This window comes from Sinocyclocheilus grahami, unplaced genomic scaffold, assembly GCF_001515645.1.
Source record: "Sinocyclocheilus grahami isolate Dianchi unplaced genomic scaffold, SAMN03320097.WGS_v1.1 scaffold33332.1, whole genome shotgun sequence".
In the NCBI taxonomy this organism is placed as follows: Eukaryota; Metazoa; Chordata; class Actinopteri; order Cypriniformes; family Cyprinidae; genus Sinocyclocheilus; species Sinocyclocheilus grahami.
In genome coordinates this window covers 1-1,825 of record NW_015521819.1, presented here as the reverse complement: position 1 = coordinate 1,825, position 1,825 = coordinate 1, and the positions used below count along the sequence as shown (strand labels likewise).

The window sequence follows — 1,825 nt, the reverse complement described above, 5'->3', positions numbered from 1 at the left end:
GCTGTAACGAGCTCAAGAATTTAAAGCGGCAGACGCGCGTGCGCTCGACGAAATCGTTTGTTATAATTTTGACTGTGAAGGAGTGTACTACTGCCATAATGTGCTGAAGTGAAATATGCTGGTCATATGTTTTCTTCTTCTACAGCTGAGGAGAAAGCAGATTGAATCAGTCAATGTTGGCGGCACGAATAATGTCATAAACGGTGAGCTGCCACCATTAGATTCACTGATCCTGCAACTATTAGGCCTGTTATTCAAATAATGAGTTTAGCGTCTAATGGTATTTATCATATTTCCCATTCAGTAGTCCCAAGAGCAATTCGATTTAGGCAGATATATAAGCAAATATAGAGAGCTGTCTCATACAGGTGCCGGCAGATGATGAGATTTTCACTTTCGACCAAATTCAATGGTGACGACATGTGTATCTTTTGTAAAGAGAACAATCTTAGAATGCATTGCAACAAGATCAGTGCAATAATTAAGAAAGTGGACACGGCAAAGAAAATCACAAAGTTAAGAATAAGAATAAGAAGTTGAATTTCCCTCAATATTAGTGTGTGCTGAGTGTTTGGTTGGTGTGTTGTAGTCTGTACGGAGCGAGGCATCTCTAAACTCATCTACACCAGCACAGTCAATGTGGCGTTCGCTGGCCGGCCCATCGAGGATGGAGAGGAAGACTCAGTTCCCTACGTGCCGCTGGACATGGTGAGATGGACACTGAGTGTGTTAGGATTTATTCTACATTCAGCCAGTTTAAGTGTCTAAAGTGGACTATCGAAATAAAGTGTAACCAAAAATCCCAATTGCTTATCTAGGGTTGCATGGACAAGCACTTTATGAAAATGTGAAAATCTAGTCTTCCTTTACCCATACCCAATTTTTAATCACCACAAACCGATCTGTTCCATTAGTGAGCATTGAGATCATAGGCATCAGATGTGGATGACTTTCACTAGGGATAAGTGTGTCGTGTTGGAGTGAACTCAAGCTGTGCTCCTGTGTGCTCCGCTTCACTGTCCCGAAGAACAGCCTGAAGTTAAGGAAGGTTAATGGAATGACACCTCACTCGAGTGATGAAGCCCGAAGTGCTACACAAGTCACCTGCTTTTGTCTGCCCAAACTTCATACATGAATACATAACATCTGATAAATCATACAACAGTACAGCTCACACACTCAGATTTCACTGGTGCCTTTGGAGGTTGACTTTCACCAACAGCAGGAAAATAGGGTTTAATATGTACGTATATATTTATTTATTTATTTATCAGTCAGCAAAAATTGTTTTTTAATTGTTTTTTTTCTTCTCTCTTCAAGCACATAGACCATTACTCCAGAACTAAAGCTATCGCTGAACACATGGTGCTCGCTGCCAATGGAAGATCAACAAAAGGTACGGAAATGGAAACTTGTTGGTCTCTGAAGTCAATCCTGTTATTGCGCACAATAGCAATAAGCGCAAGTGGTATCATGTACCCTGCTCATATCGTTTGTGTGTGTGTGTGTGTGTGTGTGTGTCCACTGCTCATGAGGTACTGAGGTAACGGCTGCTATGGTAATGACCACAGCCAGCAACCCAAGCCAACCAGACCTGCTGACACTGTTTTAAATTTAGACCTAGGCTTAATAATAAAGCCAAGCACTGAGTTTATTTGAAGCTGGCGTGTCTGAAGCTTATTCTGTGTTTGGATTCTGTGCTAATAATCACACACCTCCTTGCAGAACATAAGTGAGAAACAACTTTTTTTTATAGGAATCAGGAACATTGGTAATTTAAGCAATGTGGAATTATATAATTAAATGTACATTTTATCCTTTTTTT

The 1,825-nt window shown here is 40.5% G+C and overlaps 1 protein-coding gene across 1 annotated transcript; it reads left to right on the top strand.

Moving 5' to 3' along the window:
• Positions 1 to 145: 145 nt before the first annotated feature.
• LOC107580433 (putative short-chain dehydrogenase/reductase family 42E member 2) lies at positions 146 to 1,396 on the top strand (the record flags this gene model as incomplete). Its single annotated transcript, XM_016266140.1, has 3 exons — positions 146 to 203; positions 590 to 708; positions 1,321 to 1,396. Coding segments are annotated over 3 exons (253 nt in total), but the record flags the coding sequence as incomplete, so codon positions are not given.
• Positions 1,397 to 1,825: the final 429 nt, after the last annotated feature.